This window comes from Sminthopsis crassicaudata, chromosome 3 (genome assembly GCF_048593235.1).
Source record: "Sminthopsis crassicaudata isolate SCR6 chromosome 3, ASM4859323v1, whole genome shotgun sequence".
Taxonomy (NCBI): Eukaryota; Metazoa; Chordata; class Mammalia; order Dasyuromorphia; family Dasyuridae; genus Sminthopsis; species Sminthopsis crassicaudata.
The window spans coordinates 602,006,758-602,026,637 of NC_133619.1; the positions used below are offsets into that span (position 1 = coordinate 602,006,758).

General features: G+C 49.2%; 1 protein-coding gene across 9 annotated transcripts in view; it reads right to left on the reverse strand.

Moving 5' to 3' along the window:
• Nucleotides 1–8,186: 8,186 nt before the first annotated feature.
• GMEB1 (glucocorticoid modulatory element binding protein 1) overlaps nucleotides 8,187–19,880 on the reverse strand; it is a 39,009-nt gene continuing 27,315 nt past the window's right edge. For 6 of the 9 annotated variants that reach the window (XM_074305594.1, XM_074305591.1, XM_074305592.1 and 3 more), the window contains 8 exons: nucleotides 17,166–17,248; nucleotides 16,627–16,751; nucleotides 15,839–15,942; nucleotides 13,609–13,766; nucleotides 13,026–13,160; nucleotides 12,132–12,269; nucleotides 11,622–11,744; nucleotides 8,187–9,048 (listed from right to left, as the gene is read on the reverse strand). In XM_074305594.1, coding sequence (XP_074161695.1) covers nucleotides 8,348–9,048; nucleotides 11,622–11,744; nucleotides 12,132–12,269; nucleotides 13,026–13,160; nucleotides 13,609–13,766; nucleotides 15,839–15,942; nucleotides 16,627–16,751; nucleotides 17,166–17,248 — 1,567 coding nt within the window. In that variant the 3' untranslated portion in view covers nucleotides 8,187–8,347. Of the gene's footprint in view, nucleotides 9,049–11,621; nucleotides 11,745–12,131; nucleotides 12,270–13,025; nucleotides 13,161–13,608; nucleotides 13,767–15,838; nucleotides 15,943–16,626; nucleotides 16,752–17,165; nucleotides 17,249–17,378; nucleotides 17,634–19,880 lie in introns of those variants that run through there. The other 3 variants (XM_074305596.1, XM_074305590.1, XM_074305599.1) reach the window with 2 other exon arrangements.

Genomic DNA, 19,880 nt, shown 5'->3' on the forward strand with positions numbered 1-19,880 from the left:
CTCTCAAGGTGGTCTTCCCCCTAATGGTGTCCTGACCTTTAACCTCACACCCAAATCAGCAAGTCTGTCAAGTGTGAACAGCTGGGGTAGTTCCAGAAATGGGGGCCTGCCCATCCGGAGCCCTCTCCTCCTCACACCTGGGCACTCTGGGGCTATCCAATGACCTTTTTTTCTTCCCCTCCCGATCTTCTTTCTAGCTGTGAGGTCTTGGAAAAGTCCCTTAACTTGCCAATGTACCAAAAACTGGGTGTGGGGGTTGGAGGAGATACCAAAAAAGCTCATTCCGCCCTGCCAACTGCTAGCTTCCTATTTTTAACTCATTTTTCTTGCTAACTAGGTGCTAATCTCAGTTATTTTTACACTCGTGAAGGGACTACAATTGTTGTCAGCACCCTCTCAACTCAGCCTCCTCTCAGTCAGGGCTGGAAGATGCATGATGATCCCTCCAGAATTACACAAACCAGCTGGGCCACCAGCCCCCCCCCCCCAAGACCTTTTAGAACTCCCGGCCCCTGTCTAAGAGGCAGGGCTGAGCAATATTTGCTTGAAAAGAAGTTCCCTACAGAAATGATTTTACAATTCTGGATCCATTCCTAAAAAATACAAATCTGGGGCAGCTAGGTGGAGCAGTGGGTAGAGCACCAGCCTTGAATTCAGGAGGACCCGAGTTCAAATCTGGTCTCAGACACTTAACACTTCCTAGCTGTGTGACCCTGGGCAAGTCACTTAAAAAAAAAAAAAAAAAAAAAATCTGTTTCTTAGTTTTATTGGTAAATTTAAAAAAATAGGCCTGAAAACATCTCAGAAAGGTTCCACCTGGAGGCTGAGGAGATGCTATGAGACCAAGCTCCTTCTGCAATGAGCCTTAGTCAGTGCCAGAAAGGGAAGTAAATGGGAGCCCGGGCCTGGAGTCAGGAAGTTCAAACCCAGCCTCAGATGCGTACTAGCTGTGGGATTCTGGGCAAGTCACTTAAAGCTGTTTTCTTCAGGATCCCCGTCTATAAAATGAAAATAGGAAGAATTTCATCTCCCAGGGTTGTTGTGAGAGTGAATGAGATAATAATTGTATAATGCAGTGCCTAGCACATATTAAGCAATATATGCTAGCTATCATTATTATTAATTACAATTATTTTATGCTATTTATATTGTATTTTATTTTTATAAAATATATTTTTATTATTTTTATTAAAATATATTTCATAAATATACATTTTATATTTTATGAATATATATTTTACACATTTTTATATTTCATAAAATATATTACTTTTATTAAATATATAAAATTTTATATTTTATTAAATATATAAAGTATAATTTATAAAATATATTACCTTTTATAAAAATGTGTAAAATATATTTTATAGTTATACTATTAAATATAAAATTGGCTCAGAAAGGCTTCTTAAACTTTTCCACTCTTTTTGCCTGAGAAATTTTTACTTGACCTTGGGTATATAGGTATATAAAAATAGGTGCACAAATCATTTACTGATAATCATAATGTTGTAACTCCCGAGACTGCACGTGGGGTCATGAATCACAGTTCAAGAAGCTGGGGGCTAATGTGCCAGACCTCAAAGAAGAAAGAATGGATCCTAAGGTGGGATTGAATCCTGGACCTCGTGACTTGGAGTACAACAGTGTCATTATACTTTGATAGATGAGATCAGAGTTGGACTGAGCTTTCTGCCTGGTGGGGAGGGGTCCTGACTCCTTACCTTGCTGGCACTTGGCCCTTCTGCAGGCCCTGCCAAGTGGGGCACCCCCAGCAGCCTGGAGAAGGGCAGGGTGATGGTATCATATATCCTTAGGTGAGTGGGTGAGATTCAAGTTCCAGGCACTAAGCTATTGTGTAGCATTTGGGATTTGTTTCAAATTTAATTTTATTTGCAAAGCAAGATCCACCTGCTCAAGCTTCCATCTCCTCCCTCCCTGAATTTAAAAAGCAAGGAAGTTGTGATTTGAGCATTGGGGGATGGGAAATCCAGGCCTTCATCTCCCCCGGGCCCAGGTCCTGCTCGTCTCCCCACAGCGGGGGCTGTAGCCCCGGTCCCCAAAGGCCCAGGAGGACGGGCTCAGGCACTAGCTCTTGGCAGCGGCCGGTGGCTGGGTATCAGAACGGATGTGATTTTATCAGTGGCGATGGCGTTCAGGAGCCATTGCCATCTGCTTGCCTGCTGCAGCTGAAGCCTCCTACATATGTTGTTCCCTCCTGTGGGAGGGGGAGCTCTTGGAGAGAAGGGGCCATCTCCAGGACTTAGCAAAAGGCCTTACCTAACTCTAACTCGCAGTCTGGAGAGGGTCTGAGTCTGACTGCGCCTGACTGCGACTTCACGTTGCCCCCTCAGGGACGACTGCACCTCAGTTACACAGTCAATTAAATGGGCTTTTTTGTTCAGGGCTCTGTAATCCTGCCATCCCTAGGGACCACCTTGCTTCTGCTGGAGGAAAAAAAAAAAAAAAAAAAACAAATAACGCACTTAGAAACGGCTTCTTAGCAACATCGAGGGATGACTCTTCTGCTGTGTTCTAGCTCTGGGAGAGCTTCTTGAGCCTGAGATGAAGAGTTCAAATCCTGCCTCAGACACTTAGCCAACTCCCTCTGGATGAGTCCCTTCCTCTCAGTTTCCTCACCTGTAAAATGGGATACTAATAGCATTTACCTACAGGGGCTGCTGTGAGGATCAAATGAAATACTTCTAGTGCAGCACACAGTGGGCTCTTAGCAAACCCTCATCCCTCTCACTTGGGTGGCGAGTGGCATCTGATGCCAGGCCCTTCCACTGGCACTTCTCTAGCATGTACTACTGGAGACCGTCACAGCCACCCTACATGCCATAGGTAGCAATGACCCCTATCACCAACTAGGAAGTCCAGGGAGTGGGATGCTGGTGCAACTCTGGGTGCCAAGGGAATGCCGGGGGGAGCAGCTGAGTGCCAGCCAGTCCAGGGCGCCTCCTCATGCACAAATGAGGCGGGATGCCGCTGGAGCCTGTCCTAGGAGGGCTTTCACCCGTTTCCAGACTCCTAAATTCTGTTAGGATGGTGAATTTCTCGTTAGTCTTTGTAATTCCTACAGCTTCTTGTCTAATGCAGAGCCCCGGCCAATGCTTAGAAGCGAGAAGTGGAGTAGGGGGAGCTGGTGGGAGTCCATCCACCTGTTCGTTATGTAATCAAGAGGAAGCTCCAAGAACCTAAATAGGAAATGCTATCTTTAGGCCCTAATCTTAAGCTTATAGTTTGGTTAAGTGAACAGAGAAGGGCAGGAGATCTAGCTGGGAGGCAGTGGTGAAGTGGCAGAAGGGCTGAATTTGGAGCCACAAGCCTGGCCTCTGGGAGCATCAGGCCGGGAGACAAGACCTGACTCTATAGATAGCACTTCCTGCTGTATGATCCTGGGGAAGCCCTCAAATACTGCCTGCCTCAGTTTCCTTGGCTGTAAAATGGGAGTTAAGAATAGCACCTACTCACTCCAGAGTTGTGAGGATCATACAGATAGACATGCGTGTATATACACATATAGAAACAGAAACATATATTCTATCTTGTCCTAATATTTTCAAATGTAAGGATCCAATGAGATGCTAATTGTAAAGGCCTACCTCCTACTTCACTAATGCACCAGTCAGCTAGCAGAGTAAATTATTTAGGTCTTAATCTTTTATGAGGTACCAAAAAGCCAAGAACTTACATACATACATACATATAGACAAAGAAATAGAAGCAGAATTGGGCTTATATCCCAAAGAAATACTGAGGAGAGGGGAAAAGGACCTGTATGTGCTAAAATGTTTGTGGAGCCCTTTTTGTAGTGGCTAGAAACTGGAAGATGAATGGATGCTCATCAATTGGAGAATGGTTTGGTAAATTGTGGTATATGAAGGTTATGGAATATTATTGCTCTGTAAGAAATGACCAGCAGGAGGAATACAGAGAGGCCTGGAGAGACTTACATCAACTGATGCTGAGTGAAATGAGCAGAACCAGAAGATCGCTGTATACTTCAATGCTGTATGAAGAGGTATTCTGATGGAAGCGGAAATCTTCAACATAAAGAAGATCCAACTCACTTCCAGTTCATCAATGATGGACAGAAATAACTACACCCAGAGAAGGAACACTGGGAAGTGAATGTAAATTGTTAGCATTACTGTCCATCTACCCAGGTTACTTATACCTTCGGAATCTAATACTTAATGTGCAACAAGAAAATGGTATTTACACACATATATTGTATCTAGGTTATACTGTAACACATGTAAAATGTATGGGATTGCCTGTCATGGGGGGGGGGAGGGAGTAGAGGGAGGGAGGGAAAAATTTGGAAAAATGAATACAAGGGATAATGTTTAAAAAAATTTACTCATGCATATAGACTGTCAAAAAATTATAAATAAATATTTAAAAAAAAAGATAGAAGCAGAAATGGAGATATTCCATCTTTGACATATGGGAAATTAAGCATTAGAAATTATCTTAGGAGCACTCCCGGAGAACAGAAGGTAGTTCCAGGCTTGGGAGCATGACCTCCTGCCAACAGAGACCCCAGAAGGAGGGTTGTAGTCAATTCTAGGAGACTCTCCCTCATTAGCCAGCTTGTCCACCTTGGTCCCTTGAGAAAGGCAAGAACTCTGGAGCATGTATTGCCTAAAACAACTAGGTTCCAGGTTGTGGAAAGTTTTTGAGACCAAATAGATGATCCAGTAAAGGGACAGTGGATGCTTGTGACTCTCACCACGTGTGAGGAAGGCAAGGAGGGATGGGAGAGATGTCTAAGAGACTGGACCATAGCCCGATGTCCACCTGAAGGGCCATTTCCCTTGGCATCTGGGGCCTAAAATTGTATACTCCCCACTTCCTCTTCCCTCCCTAATTTTCCAAACTCAGGCTTTTCTGTGCTGTCCCCCTCCCCCTACTTTTCCCAGGTGAAACCCAAAGGATGACATAGGACCAGAGATCATCTCTGTTGCTCAACTCTGCCTCGACCAAAAAAAAAAATCAATTAACTTATTCATTTTCAGAGGAGCCCTGCATGTCATCTTCCCAAGCTTCTTAGAGAATGAAAGCATCTTTGAAGGAGAAGCCCTTCGAGAGGTCAAAGAGCACACAGCTCCCCCCAATTGAGGCTATCTGGGTACGATACCTTCCTTCACTTGTTACTCCAATTTCCCCACCTGACAGCCAGGTTTACTGAGGGCAGCTAAGGAAGCTCCTTCCTTTCCCACTCTGCAGCTTTCAAGGACGTCATGATTTTCAGATGAATTTAACAGCGAATCTCATACTTCCTCAGATAATTTCCCACCAGACCCCCAGATGTCTCCTCCTTTTACATGCTGTGCTGCCCCCTTCCCATTTAGATGGTGTAGAGGGACTTTTTTGGGGGGGTGGGGGAGTGGACAGCAATCAGCGTTAAGTGACTTGTCCAAGGTCACACAGCTAAGTATCTGAGGTAGAACTTGAACTCAGCTCCCCTGACCTCAGCCCCAGGCAGTTTGCTGACTCCGAGTTCTGCCCTCCTTGGCACACTGAGTTCCAGAGATTGTCCCATTGCATGCCCCGACCTTGCCAATTTTGCTATAAGCACTGTACTCAAAGCCATACCACCACTGAGCTGGAGGGGGCCTTACGGGCCGCCCACCCCCCTCAGGGGAGAACCCAGAGAGGGCTGAGCAGTTAGCAGGACTGCTTTTATTTTATACACAGTTCCTGGTACACAGTAAGCATTTGCACACTCTATCATGCTTTCCTTCTCCTTCAGCGCTCCGCTTGGCACCCAGCAAGCACTTAACGCACTCGAGCACCTTTCGCACTGTGCTGGACACTTAGGTACAACGTCCACGTTTCCTTCTTCTCTGGCATCAATGAACTCAGCTGCTTAGAAGTGGGAAGGGGCGAGTCTCCTTAGCCCTTAACTAGGAAGCAGCCTGGCCTTGGCAACAGACTGGTTACGACGGGCGAGGCAGAGGTGGGAAAGCAGCGAAGCTCTTTATTTTCACCAGGGGAACAACTCTGCTGGTGAAGAAAAATGGATTCCACCCAAGAAAAGCCCAACAGGTGCACCACCAACAGTCCGTGAGGGGGATGCTTTTTTTCACTTGAGATATTTTAGAGTTGAAAAAGACTTCAAAGATGAATTAATCTAATCCAGCTTGGACTAGAGACCCTGATTGAACCCAGGTCCTCTCGACTGCAGGGCTGCCTCCTTCTGACCCAAGCTGTGTGTTCCAGGGGAGCTGGAAAACATTCACAGGAAAGTGAGGTCTGCCTGTGGCACAACTACTTAGGGAGAGAAATCTCCAGGCCTGGCAGGTAGGTGGTCCTGGGTTTGGAATGGGGAGTGCTCAATTCCGTCAGAGGGCCTGGGTTCAAATCTCAGCTCTGATGTGAGCTTTAGTTGCCTCAGCTACAAAATGTTGGACTGAGCTGGACTGTCATAATGTCCACAGTCCCTTCCAGCTTGAAAGAGGATATTGTTCTATGTACCAAGGGAGCCCGTTTGCTGCTAATGGTTCATTCTTCTGAAAAAAGTGTCTTGGGGAACTTGGAAAGCCAGAGCCCAAACCCTGGCGGAGGCAGAAGCCTCACCTGCTGGCTTTGGAGGCCACTTTTTCTTCCCTTTGGCATCTGCAGGGAGGACTGAGGGGAGGGGAAGGCCCCAGGCCGGGAGCTGGGATTTCCTCAGAAGAATCTTCGTTAACTGAGGGACTGCCCAGGGGCCCATAAGCCCTCTGCCCAGCCTAGGGCTTCCCCATTCCTCTCCCTACGCCTAGCAGCTGCTCCTGCAACCCCAGTCAACTGACTACTTCTCCAGCCTCTGAGGTAAAGAAGGTGGCTGCTCCAAGTAGGTGCCCTCCAGAGACAAGAAACCATGGGTCAAATTTTCCTTTTAATAAAAAATATCCAATTCCCCCAACCCTGCCTCCTTCCCTCTGGCCAAGTGTGGGGGGCTCCTTCTCAGTCTGGAATCCAGTAGGTCCCCTACATCTCCTGCACCCCAATCAGCTTCCTCCTGCCCCCTGCCCCCCCCAATCCCAAGGCAAGAGGAAGCCAAAAGGGAAAAGAGACAGAGCTGCCCCACGTCCCAAAGCCCTTAGAGAGAAAAAAGGGAAACTGAACAAAACCCCCAGATACATTATTATTGACATTCCCGGTACATTTCCTATAATATGTCACAGACAATGCTTCTTTCCTGGGGAGTCCAGCTCTCGCAGGAGGAGACATCGGCTTGGTGCCCACCAAAAGGGCTGGTTACAGCATCAGTTTCTGCCCAAATGGCTGCTACCAGCTCAGTATCTTGCAGCAACAGCAGCATCCAAAGTAAAAGAAATAATGAAGGGACATGGTGGGAGGGGCAAACGGGGAGGAGGGGTTCTGCAGTTCTCATCCAAAGCCTGGAAAGGTTTGGTTTCCAGCAGACAGCCACCTGGGGTTTAGGGATAGTGATAAGGATCAGAGGAAGCACCAAGACCTGGGCGGCTGTTTTAGATTCCAAAGCCAAAAAAAAGGGGGGGAACGCTTCCAAGTCAGAGCAGCAGCTGATCTGGAGAATTCTCTTGCTCCTGGAGTTATGCAATGAGAAGAAATGATGGCTTCAGAGCACGGGCTCACAAGGGAAAAGGTGAAATCATCCCCAGATCAACCAGCACCAGAGTGGGGAAGGGAGGGAGGGCCAGAATCTGATGATCGGGACTCCTCCCCCAGAGGTTGCCAAGCTTCCAGCTGGGGGCAGTGGGGAGGACCTACCTGGGGACCTCGCTGTCTTGAAGGAAAGCCCTGTGGCCACTCCCCCCCCCTTCCTCCCAAGGCCCTTCCCACAGGCTGTGGCCCTCTGGGGGCCTGGGGAGGGAGGGCCCTTCCTGCCCACATCCTTGTTGAAGGACACCCCCCCATCTTCCTCTGCCAGCCTTCCCTTGGCCCTCAGGGGCCCACTCTTCTTCCCCAGGAGCAAAGGCTCCATTCTGGGCGGCACAAACACTCCCACAGAGCAGCCTGGGCAGAGCCTCTGGACGGAGGTCCTGGTCACCCTGTTGGTTGGCGCGTCTAAAAGAACACTCTAGGCAGCAGCGAGGCGGGCCACAGAGCAGTCTCCTCCCTTCCCTCAAGAAGGGCAATTGATCTTGTCCATGGCTTACCTGGCAGGGGAGGGGGAGGCAGGGGACCAGCACGTTCAGTCACATTACTGAGATTTTTCTTCCTTTTTTTTTTTTTTTTTTTTTTTAAATTGGAAAAACAAAACAAAACAAAAAAGGATCCTATGTGGAAATGAGCAGGACAGTGGTAAAAATGAACAAACCATTAAAATCCCAAACAAAGAATGAGTCTCCTGGCCCCCGGCCCCCAGTTAATCCTCCAGGACCACAATCTCCACATTGTGCACTTGGTGCTGGTGCTCCTCGATCTCCGCCACCACCTTCTCCTCAGTCCTCAGCTCAGTCTCCAGGATGAGGGCCTTGCCCTCAGGCTCCTCGGCCTCCGGGTCTGGGGCCGGGTCAATCTCAATGATGGTCTGCCCGTCCTCTGAAGTGCTCTCCACGGCCTGGATGGCCGAGGTCAGGCCGGACTCCATGGCCACCAGCTCCACGGGACTCACCACCGTGGCCATGTTGCCCAGGGCGCCCCCGTCCTGCATGGCGGCCGAGCTCAGCAGCGCCAGGCTGGAGGAGGGATGGATGGTCACTGCATCGGGGGAGCTGGTCTTGGCAGAGGAGACGACGGTGGCGTAGCGGAAGAGCTGAGAGCCGGAAGGCAACGTGTGCACAGTCACGGGGCTGGAGCCCTGGCTGAGGGTGGCCATGGGAAGGTTGCCCATGGAGAAGGACTGGCCCACGGGCGCTATGGCGATGGGTGAGATGACGGTGAACTGAGGCTGCTGGACGGGGGGTGAGGGGCTCAGGACGGTGGTAGAGGCGGGACGCTGGAGGCGAGGCCTCTTGGGCGGCTTAGGGTTGTTCATGGGCATCAGGACCACATTCTGCACAGTCTGTGCCTTCAGCCTGTGCTCCTGGGCCTGCTTCTTCTGCTCTTCCAACTGGCGTTCCAGGTCTACAAGGAAAACACAATTTTCATTTAAAGAATAGGAAAATCTCTTCAAATTTTTAATGATATTTTCAAAAGATGTTATTTATCAACAACAACATGACAGAAGTAGTGTAGTGTGCCGGAGAGTGTTAGAATGGAGTCCACAAATCCTGGGTGCAAATCTCACCTCTGACACTTAGGGCCATAAACTTATAAACTTAGCCCCTCACGGGCAGTGGCCCACCAGATGATTGTCTCGGACCCCAGATCTGCTTGCTGAGCCAAGTCCTGCATCTGAGGACCCCCCCGTGGGAAATACACACACTATTCTCCCAGGACATACCCACTTCTAGACTTCCATTCTTTCTTCCCAGGGTCTGGGCCTGCTCTACCTACGCTGAACAAAAACAGCCCAAAGAGCAGAGCCTGGGGCGGGGACCTCATTCAGAGAGAAGCAAGTCTAAGTAAGGAGCTTCCTGTGTAAAGTGTGACCCCAAAAAGGGCTCTGCCACTTGCTGCGGCCACACTGATTGCCCTATCTGGTGAATTACAGCTGTCCCTAGGCATGGAGAAATCACAGGGCTCCCTGCCCCAATGCCCCTTGCCCATACATGTGAACACTTGTGCAAATGCAATGCATGTACAGAGAGGATTATTCTCATCATCTTGTACTTGTACTTACACTTCAAAAAAAAAAAAAAAAATCATCTTCCCAAGTAAAAGCTGCTAAATAGCAGCTGGTCTGAAAATTATTTAGGGGTCTTAATGGACTAGAAACTCAGTATGAGTTAAGATTGTGACACAGCAGCCAACAAAACTAACGGCCTCTCAGGCTGCCCCGAGAGGCGTAGAATGCTCTCTGGTGTTTATGACTGTGTTCAGCCCCACAGCTGGAATGACACTGGGCTGTCAGAGAAGATTTGGGAAGACAACCAGGATGGGGAAGGATCTCAAGTCCTGTTAACTGAGGATCAGATGGAAAAAGGAAGATTACATGGTGGCAATGCTAAAGTATGTGAAGAGCTCTTGTGCAGAAGAGAGTAAATTTGTTCTGCAGGGCTCCAGAAGTAAAAACAGAAGCAGTGGGAGGAAGCTCCAAAATGGCAAACTTAAATTCAATAGAAGGAAAAACTCCTGTAGTTAGATGGCTGCTTTGGAAGCAGTGGGGAGAGAGAGGGCCTGTCCTAAAACCACAGGTTTCCCTGAGTCTCTTTGTGGCAAGAGAATCCCTCGTGTCCCCCGTGTGCTCCGGTCTCAGTCTGTCGCTGCTCCTGGACCCTTCGCGGCTGCCTCTCACACTCAGTGTCCCAAGCACAGTCCCTCTTCTTCCTCCCCATGACTTCCTCAGAGGTTGGCAGCTGCCAAATCTCTGCAGTCTTGCTCCTGAGCCACCGTGCTCATGCCGGCCTCGCCGCCTCCTACCCAGATTATGGCAGTGCCTTTGCACCAGCTTCCCAAGTCTATCCTCCACACAGATGCCATGGGGATTTTTTTTAATGAAGCAGAGAGCTTTCCCTGTCCCTCCCCATTCTGGCAATTCCTTGGCTCTAAGAGAAGAGACCAATTCCCCCCCGGCTCTGAGAGCCTCCTGACCAGGCACTAGTCACTCGCCCGTCCTGTGATCCGGCTGACCCTTGCTGTGAGACCCCCCTCCAGGCCCTGGACCATCTCTCATCCTGCACTGCACACTCCTGTCATAGTCCTTCTGCTCCTTTGGCTCAGATTTAAATCTGATTTAACATGGATTTAAAGTCAAGAAGCATATGTGCCAGGCACTGTGCAAAGTGCTAGTTAGATAAATAAAGGCAAAAACAAGATGAGTTTTCAAGGAGCTCACATATTCCCACTGTTCGTTATTACCAGAGATAAAGCAACATGGGCAAGTCAAAAGAAAGGGTCAAGACTGGTGGGGAACAGACCAATTCTGCCAAAGGGGTGGCCTTCTAGGGCTCCCTGGGGGACCCCTGGCTGTGGTGGCAGGGGTCCCGGACTGGAGTCAGAAGGGAAGGCCTGGCTGGACCTCTCCAGGTCTCCTGTTTCCTCACATAATGCTACGTGTCCTGGCTGTACTACGTTGACTGTTGGGAAGGAAATGCTTGCTCAAGCTGAAATGGAAATGCTGTCAATGGAAACAAATTTTACTCTGGAGGCCCGTGCCACTTCTACATCCATTTCTGCTGGCACATCCGCGGGCTCCTCCTGGAGCTGCAGACGAAGAAGCACTGAGGTGCAGGGGAGCTCAGAAGCCATCTGCTCTGTCCTCTCTCCCTGTCGCAGATTCAGAATACCCCGCTCTACCCACAGCACTATCCAGCTTTCACCTGCCCACCTTCAATAGGGGGAACCTATTTGCTTTTGAAGCAGCTCATTCCATTTTGCTAGGATATCACAATTTCTAAATCAATCTTCATTATCACTTTTGGATAGCTCTCATTGTTATACAGTTTTTTCCCTTATACAAAACCTTGCTATGATACTTTCTGATATGACTTTGGATAAAAAGGTTTACCCTTTCCTCCCGGGTCAATGACAAGTTCTTGTGCTGGTCCCTGCGAGGACTGAAGGGCAGAGAAGTCTAAAATCTATCAGACTGTCACCTGTCAGAGTGAAGAGAAAGTGTTCTTCTCCTTGCTCCGTCTGGCTCCTCCTGTTATCCAAAACCCTCTTGACCGTGTCCATAAGGCCAAAGGTGTGGGCTACATTGTTGAGGACAGCAGCATCTGGAAGAAGAGCCCACAAGGGTGAGGGCAGCAGGCAGGCGCTTCCCTCTCTACCATCAGGGGCTCACCTGCCACCTCCAGGCCAGCCTCCCCGCCCCCCCCCGATGCCCCAACCTTCCTGACCCATGTTTCAGATCATCTGCTACCCCTGCCTTCCAAAATCTGGAAAAATCCCTCTTCCCAAGGATGTGACCCCGTAAGACCTCTCTGATCTTAGTTTCCTCATTTGTAAATGAAGGTAAAATAGCACCTGCTGCAGAGGACTCTGGAGGAGCTCCAAGGGGTAATGGGTGTGCAGTGGGTGTTGTGAAAAGGTGAGCTATTCTTAGGCTCATTGTTAATTTTATAATAAATCTGCTGATTGCCCAGGTCACGTTTTTGGCTCACCTGTAATCTGAAAGGGGGCCTGAAGGAGCCTTTGCTGAACACCCCTGAGCAGCTCCTCAATCTCCTTCTGAATGTTGCAGACCACCTCCTCCATGAGCCCCACGTCAGCTATGCCCTTCCAGAACATCAGGGTGTCTTCTGGCACAAGGAGGAAGAGGGAACTTGGAGAATGGACAGCATGGCTAGTGCTCTATGTGGTGGCTGGGGCGGGGGAGCCGCCTCCTCAGAGCAGCTGCCCGGGGGGAGGGGAGATCAGAGCAGGGGCCATCATACTGGGGTGGAGGGGCAACCGTGTCCCCACAGTGCTTTTAAGGACTGCCTCTGAAAATGATATCCAGGGTGTCCAGAAAGGCACCTGTTTGCACCCCCCTCGATTCTCCTTCTGGAGTTCAGAGGAGGGCTGGCTTTTGAAATGTGCTGGGGGAATGATGGAGAGAAAGAGACCCAGAAAGAGGGAGGGGAGGGAAAAAAGGCAAGAGAGGGCAGAGGGAGATGGAGAAGGGAGAGAAGGAGAGAAGGGGAGATAGAGAGAGACAGAGACACAGAGACAGAGAGAGAGAGAGACAGAGACAGAGACAGAAACAGGAATGGAGACAGAGAGGGACAGAGAGAGAGAGAGAGAGAGAGAGAGAGAGACAGAGAGACAGAGAGACAGAGACAGAGACGGAGACAGAGAGGGACAGACAGACAGAAACACAAAGTGAGAGACAGAGATGGAGAGCATAAAAAGAAGGTAAGAAAGTGAGAAGAAAGAGAGGGAAAGAGAGAGGTAGGGGAAAGAGAGACTTGAGACTGTAACTCTCAGTAATCATAAAAAGCGTCACAAATGGTCCAAGTGTCCGGGAGAAGGGGGTGATGGGCAGACTCAGTTGCCCAAGGTCGCCTCATGGGTACCTGAAATCTCCTCGGGGTCCTTCTTCAGCCCTTCCTCTGTGGCCATGGTGACAGCTGCAGTGAGAGCTGAGTTCCACTCTAGTCCTGCCTCGTCCATGTTCTCCTCTGAAATGGCGATCTGTGTGACTCCACCTGCTCAAGGGTCATCAGAGGGAGAGCTCAGGGGGTCTGTGGCACAGGAGGCACCGAGTTCTCGCTGCCAGCCACCATGAGGATCACAGGGAAGCTGTGGCCAGAGCTGGGTTTCTAGAGTCCAGCCTGGGCAACCTGTATTCACTCCCTAGTCTGACTCCAAGAAAACCAACCAACACCTGACAGTCAAGTCTTGAATAAGATCCAGTAAAGGGACAGACAGATCCATAGCTGCTGAGGGGGTGGACTCACAAAAGGGGCACAAATGCTCCAGAGGGCCAAAGGAGACCCCCATCAGGATGAGAAGGGGCCTGTTTCCTAGGGGGTCTCCTTCCTGCCCCCTATGAGGACACTTGTAGCTGGGGAGCGAGTGAACAAGGGAGGGGGAGGAGCAAGAGGAGAGGACTACAGAAAGACAAAGCATGTGTTCAGGTGGTGTCCTACCCCCTACCATCAGCCGAAGCGGGCGTCTGCACCATGCCTGTCTGCTGCCCCGGCACAGGTGCGCGGGCACTGCTGATCAGGAGGTCAAATTTGGTGCTTCTGCAGGTATTGGAGCAAACCTTGTCATGTTGGTAAAAGTCTATCTGCCCAGAGTCCATCATCTTCCTGAATGGAGGGAAAATACACAAAAATCTCAGACACGTCTGGATTCTACATACAGGGCTAAAACAAAAGTGTCAAGCACCATCCAAAATTCCTCAACTTATAGAAAATCTTCATGAGCTTATTACTATTCATAGCCCCCCCACACACACACAGAGCCCCTCTTTCTCGGAGCAATAACAGACTGCCCTGGTCTGCTGCCCCCCCAGGCCTGTGGAAACCAAACCCAGAAGGAATGGAAGCAGGAGGTCGTGCAAACAAGCTGTGTCCCGAGTTAAAGACCCCAGAGGGAGGTCAGAGCAGGGAGGCGGCGGCTGGGATGTGGTTTCTGAGCCTGGACAGGGCTGGCAAACCCCTTTCAAGCAGCCCAAGCCTCAGCAGCGGCATTCCCTCCCTCCTCACTGACAACAGCAGGTATTGTGCGACTCCGAATGGAGAAAACCCGGGTCCTGCTGGACTGTCCACGAGAGAGCACTTGCCTGGAGCTGGGCCCACAAGACACTGCCGTCTCCAGGGCCAGGGCCTGGATGGGGCCTGGAGACACTTTCATCACAGTGGGCCCTCCTGTCACAATGGTACCTGCTGCCTTGCCAGGATTTGGCCCTCCCTCCTGTTCTCTGGGCTCAGGGCTCGGCTTTACCAGACCTCAAGAACAGGTTCTCTGATGGCCACCCCCAAACCCTTTTGGGCCTGGGACACGGGGGGCACATGATTAGCTTCCCTGGTGAGACAAGCCAAAGTCCCAAGGCAGTGAGGTGGCGGGGGAGCGAGCCCTGGATGCAGTCGGGCGGACCCGAGTGTGCATTCTGCTCCCACTCATTCAGAGTAGCTCAGGAAGCTGAGCAAGGCCCATAGCCTCTGGTGCCTCGGCTTTCTCATCCCCAGAATGAGGGAGGTAGACCTGATGGCCTCTAAGGCCCTTTCTCATCTCAAACCGCAGCGCCAACACCAGGCTAAGACTTCCTAAAATGTAGAGGTAACCAAAAGCAGAAAGGGGGACTCTCTCCTCACGGAGATCTCCATGCAGAGGCGGGGAGGGCCCTTCCTGGGGCTACTGTGCAGCCAGCTCCCTTTCAGGTCTGAGATTCTGTGGTTCTGAAGAGCAAAGTGCTAAGGAGGGAAGCACAGCCCTTGCCCACATCACAAGTATGCAAGGAGATGGGATTCTCAAAGATCATCTGGGTGAGTGCTTAAAGCACACACGGTAACCTTAGTGCAATTTCACCTAAGAAAATAAAGGCAATAAAACACCGGCAGGGAGACATCACTGAACCTGGAGGGAGCAGGCCAAGCAAGGCTCTGAAATTTGCTGATACCTAATCATCTCGGGCAAGTGACCTCCCCTCAATAGGCCTGAGTCCCCATCTATACTTATGAGGGAGTGGGACTAAATTATTTATAAGTGTGTGTGTGTGTGTGTGTGTGTGTGTGTGTGTGTGTGTGTGTGTGTTCCCATGTAACTCTACACCCCACAATTTGGAATATTCTTATAAATGCAGGTTACATTTCCTATCCCATGTAAAACCCAATGTAAAATGACTTACGGATGTCTTCCAGGAGTATGATTAAGTAAGGCTCCAGTGAGTGAGTGAGGGTGTGTGCACTGTGTGTACGTGTACAGAGCAGCAATGCCCAAGTTTACATATAAGCTCTTTAAGCCACTGTCCTTGACCCAGAACTCTCCATCACCATCAAACCAGCCCAAAAGGAAATGAAAGCTAGCTCCCTCAATTCAAGGGAGAGGACTGGAGCTTTTTGCCCCGCACTAGTCCCATTTCTCTCCTACTCCCGCTCCAGCTTAGCAGGACGTACAATGCAGGCAGTCTCTGAATGCCCCCCTCTGCTGGCATCTCTGCCCTGTGATCTGGCTTTACGGAAATTTCCAGCACTGGTCTGGACCGGCTCCCCTCCCGGAAGTGGTCAGGGTCTTCAGGTGCCATCAGATAAATAAATCAGCTATGCCAGCCAAGCCAGCAAGACAAAGATGCATGACACTTTATATGGGAGGGGAAAACAACCCTGTGGATTTGTTGGTCAAGGCCTGTCCAGGGCTGACAGCTGCCAGGAGAGCTTACCTCAGCATGATCCCACCCAGACGAATGGCTCTCTTCCAGTCCTTCAGGGTGGACTTGCCAGCCAGATGAACAAAATGTTTGGGGCTGATCAATTGATCATTGAACTGAAGCCAAAAAGCAAAGTCAAACAACAGGCGTCAACTCAGCCAGGCAAAAGGCAAAAAGACACCAGAGTCCAGAGACAGAGGCCCCGGTACTGGGGTGGCCCTGTGGAGATGTGCAGACCCCCTCCTGGCCCATGCCCAGCCTGCTTCATCCTAGCTCCTGCTCTCACAGCTCTGAGCCTGCCCTCCCTGTGCCAAAGAAAAATCCCCCCAGCCCCTCCCACAATACCCCCCAGATCAGTGCCCAAGTCACCAAGGGTAGGAGAAGGAGGCAAGCAGAGTGGGCGTTCTGCTGACCTGGGCCATCCCCTCATGCTGCCTGATGCAGCATTCAGAATAATGTGGGTGAAATCCTCCTGGGGAGTGGTCCTGCACTGGGGGGAGGGAGGGGACTGTGCTGGTGGAACCCCCTAGCCCCTCCTAATTAAAAGAGGACACCACAGGTGGTAATTACTCTCTGTGAGAGCAGCTGTGGCTTATAAGACTGGCACATGAAGAGCAGTCTTGCCGGACACTCATGGGCTGCTGAAGGCTGTTCTCTGACTTGTTGCTGTGACCTCAAATACAAAGAAACACCTAGTAGTCAGAGGGACAAAGAGAGCAGGGCAGGTTTGGAGGCACCAACAAGCCCCCTGCATGCAAGAAGCCCATATGAGGAAGGCACAGAAAGGGAGGGAAAGTTACCTTGACACACTTTACATTAATTCCTGGACATACAAACTTCTTCCAGAGGAGGATGGCTTTGCTTTCCCCGCAGGTGATGGGATAAGCAATTTCCATGTCTTCATTGGCTTCGATGGCGCTAGCATCTGCAAACAGAAACTCCTCAGTTACTCCAGACATTCAGAAAGCCAGAATCCAAACCCACATTTAGCCAGGCCTTTTGTGAGACTAAGGAAATCCTAGCTGCTGTGAAGTTTATTAATCAAAAGCAGCAAATATGTGCTTTGCTCAGCTACAATCCAAACCAAAAACATCCTCTGCCAAAACATCTGTGAGTCTGGAGTCCTATGTGAGACTCCATCTGCCCCCCTCCCCCCCCCGGGTAGTATACTTGGCCAGAAGTAGGAGGTGGGTGCAAGCAATGATCATTCAACGTGCTTGTGCCAAAGGGCAACACCATTCTACAAGGGGCACAGTCAGATCACAAGGGAAAGGAGGCTAGTGAAAATTCAGTACGGTGTACTCAAGTCAGTAAGCACCACCTGAGCAGACAGACTTACCAATCCCTTCTTCAATTTTGTGTATTGTGTGGGTTTCTACGGCTACAACCGCTGCATTGTTCTCCGACCCCGCTTCATAAATCCTGTTGTAAAAGTGTCCATCGATAAACAAACTATATAAATCACGAAAAAATTAAGATTCATAGCAGCGAGTAAAGAAATGTCCATACTCTTAATCTGTCCCTTAGGGCTCAATACAGAAAAGGAGCCTACCTCACACAAAATCCTTCCTTAGTGCTTCACATTATTCCGAGTAAACCAAGTGCCCAGGGCTGATGTGTGCATATCACCAAAGAAATGGAAAAAGTCCACTTCTCTTACCAGAAGGAAGTGAGCACATGGCTTCCTGTAAGGGGTTGCACTTAACCTCCACTTTTCCCTAATACATCGAGGAGTGTGTGAGAGGCCATTCTTTCAAACCTGAGAATGCTTGAGAATGAATACCCTTATTTAAGAAGGGCCTAACAAGGCAATGAGTAACATTACCTCCGAGATTCAAGTTAAAAAGAATAAAAAAAAAAAAAAAAAAAAAAAAGTTCATTTTTCTACATCACCTCACCTTTAGTAAGGGCCTATTTAAATCTCACAAGACTCCAGAGTGCTGGGAGATAATATTCCTTTCTTTTTGGATGAGGGGCTAAACGGTCTGGCCCAAGGTCACAGCAGTGTCAGAAGCAGGATCCATCTACCTGCTTCTCCCAGAAATTTGCTATAGCCCCTAGGATACCTTAGGGGTCTTCCAAGTCAAAGCAGTGATCTGATCAGATCAAGCAATCTCAGAGAATTTAGCAGAAAATGCAACTGACTCTAAACTCCTAATTGTTATGGTGAATCAAATCACCATAAAACCTTCCAACCTACTGGAAACTGTACCTTCAAACAACACAAAAGGATGGCAACTACTAGTCTTAGAATCAGGAAGACCTGGATTCAAGTCCTGACTGACACATCACCACAGGCAAATCACTGAACCTCAGAGTCCTAAGTCTGGAGGCTACAGATGAGCCATGATCTATACTGGCAGAGGGCACTCACTACCCCACGGATTCTTTCCATGTTAATTATTCTCAGATCTCCTTCCCCATTCCTTACCCCTCTCCTGATCTCCAGGCTCATATCTCCAACCACTATATGGCACCCTCCTCCCTGAGTCAGTGATATCACTGAACTGGGCCGAATCCTATCAGTTAACAAGCATGTATTAAATGCCTGCTGTGTGCCATGAACCGTGAGCTAAGTGCTAGGGATACCCAAAAGGGCAAAAACAGTCCTTGCTCTCAAGGAGATCTACTGGGGGGGATGTAAACACAAAGTTCAGCCAAAATCCGTGCAGGACAAATGGGATAATCCACAGAAGGAAGAAGGTGCCAGGCTACGGGAGGACTGAGGAATGTGGAGTTTTAGCTGGGACTTGAGGGAAGCCAGGAAAAATGCCTGGAAAATCTGGATGGGGAGACAGCAAGGAGCTGGACTCCACAGACAGGGTGGAAGTCAAGACCAATGGATGGGGCCCAGCCATGCAGGCTCTGACCCAGAGCAGAGGATTTCATATTTGACCCTGGAAATAACAGGGAGTTTAATGAACAGGGAGATGACACAGTCAGACTTTGAGATTAATTTGACAGCTGAGAGGAGAACGGAGTGGAACCAAGGGACCAACCAGCAGGCCATTGCAATCCTGCAGTCATGGGGTTCCAGGGAGCTGTACAAGAGTGGTGGCAATGTCAATGAGGAGGGTACACAGGATTTTGCAAGTGATTAGATCTGGATCATGGTGAGAGTAAAGAGCCTGGGTCTGGAAAATCAGGAAGCAGGGAGTCCTTTGGGGAAAAGGCAATGAAATCAGTTTTGGACATGTTGAATTTAAGATATGTACAGGATATCCAGTTTAAGAGTATCAAATAAGTAGGAGAGAGGGAGTTTAGAGATCAGGCCAGGAGCTAGGCCTAGATAGGCAGATTTGAGAATTATCAGCATAGAGATAATAACTGAATCTATGGGAAGTGATGAAATCATCAAGAGAAAAAAGGTGGCCTTGGATAGACAGAGCCCATAGTAGGTGGGCATGACCTGGAGTAAGATTAAGCAACTGAGGCTGAGGAGGGGTCAGCATGGAGAACCAGCACAAAGTAGTGTCAGAAAACCCAGCAAGAAGAAATTCTTTTGTTTGATTAAAGCTGTTTATTTTCAGAACACATGCATAGATAGTTGTCAACATTCACCTTTGTAAAACCTTGTATTCCAAAATTTTTTCCCTCCCTTAAAAGGCAAGTAATCCAGTGTATATTAAACATGTACAATTCAAGAAGAGATTCTTAAGGAGAAGAGGATGATTAACAGTGTCTCAGCTACAGAGATGCAAAGGAGGATGAGGGACAAGGAAAGGCCATTCAATTTTGGTAATTATGAGATTACCAGTAACTTTGGAGAGAGCAGTTTCAGCTGGATGAGGTCAGAAGCCACATTGCAGATGATTCAAAAAAGGGACAGGAAAGCTTCGGAAGATGAAGACATCAAGTGAGGGTTTTGTAAGGGGGGAGGAGGGGAAATGGGCATGTTTGTAAGCAGTAAGGAAGCAGCCAAGTAGACAGGGGGAGATTAAAGTTTGCCTTGGCAAGTACCTCCCCCTCATATGAGACACAAATGAAGGAGGATATTGTTGCAGAAAACACCCAACTGAAATGAGATGAGGAGGAGGGGACAAGGACTTTTTGG